At 41.3% G+C, this 1,141-nt stretch overlaps 1 protein-coding gene across 1 annotated transcript in view; it reads right to left on the reverse strand.

The window, feature by feature from the left end:
• NEXMIF (neurite extension and migration factor) overlaps positions 1 to 890 on the reverse strand; it is a 6,011-nt gene extending 5,121 nt beyond the window's left edge. Inside the window, exon 1 of the mRNA XM_017896401.1 lies at positions 758 to 890. Within this exon, the coding sequence (XP_017751890.1) occupies positions 758 to 836 (79 nt within the window). The 5' untranslated portion in view covers positions 837 to 890. The remainder of the gene's footprint in view (positions 1 to 757) is intronic.
• Positions 891 to 1,141: the final 251 nt, after the last annotated feature.

Here is a 1,141-nt window from a genome sequence, read left to right on the forward strand (position 1 = left end):
TCCTTCCTTCCTTCCCTCCTTCCTTTCCTTTCCTTTCCTTTCCTTTCCTTTCCTTTCCTTTCCTTTCCTTTCATTTCCTTTCCTTTCATTTCCTTTTCTTTCCTTTCCTTCCTTCTTCCCTTCCCTTCCTTTCCCTTCCTTTCCCTCCTTCCATCCTTCTTCTCTCTCTCTCTCTTTCTTTTTGTTTTTGACCGAATCTTGCTCTATTGCCCAGGCTGGAATGCAGCGGTGTGATCTCGGCTCACTGCAATCTCCATCTCCTGGGTTCAAGTGATTCTCATGCCCCAGCCTCCCGAGTAGCTGGGATTACAGGCGCCTGCCACCATACTGGCTAATTTTTTGTATTTTTGGTAGAGACAGGGTTTTACCATGTTGGCCAGGCTGGTCTCAAACTCCTGACCTCAAATGATCTGCCCACCTCGGCCTCCCAAAGTACTGGGAGTACAGTCATGAGCCACTGCGCCCAGCTACTCTAGAAGTTCTAAGCCTCACATCAGAGCATATTTCTAATTCACTAGGAATTCTGAGGAACTTCATCTGACAGATATGATTTGGGAGGGCAAAGGGGTCAGATTCAATGCCTCTTAGGGACTCTTATAGCCCAGTTATATATTTGGTGGAATAAAGTTTACAATTAACATTCATTTCAGAGGCATCCTGAACTCAACCTGTCTCAACTTTGTGGGTATTGAAAATCCATAGTAATAACAGAGGACTACCAGGAGAGATATTATATACTATAATTAAATTCCCTTACCATTTTCTTTGACCCCATTAATCAGACTGTTTTCTCCGTTGGCTGAGGCAACAATAGCCTTATCTTGTTGGTTATCCATGAATGTAACCTCTTATTGTTTCATTCCAAGTCCAAATGCTGTCCAACCTGCACATTTCAAATATATAATATCGGTCATTAAATTTGTTTTATTTTGTGTTTTATAGGTTATTTCAGCTAGAGGGGTCTTAAAAGTCTCACTGGGATTTACCTGTTTCCAGACTGACTTCATCACTGCTATTGTTTTGTTTCACAATGTTTTGTTTCACAATTTATACCTACCACATAAAGTCAATTTGGAAACTCACACTCATTCATACATCCTAGATCCTTCTATCACCTCTGGGCCATGATATTATTCAAAAC

This window comes from Rhinopithecus bieti, unplaced genomic scaffold, assembly GCF_001698545.2.
Source record: "Rhinopithecus bieti isolate Rb0 unplaced genomic scaffold, ASM169854v2 scaffold_28557, whole genome shotgun sequence".
In the NCBI taxonomy this organism is placed as follows: Eukaryota; Metazoa; Chordata; class Mammalia; order Primates; family Cercopithecidae; genus Rhinopithecus; species Rhinopithecus bieti.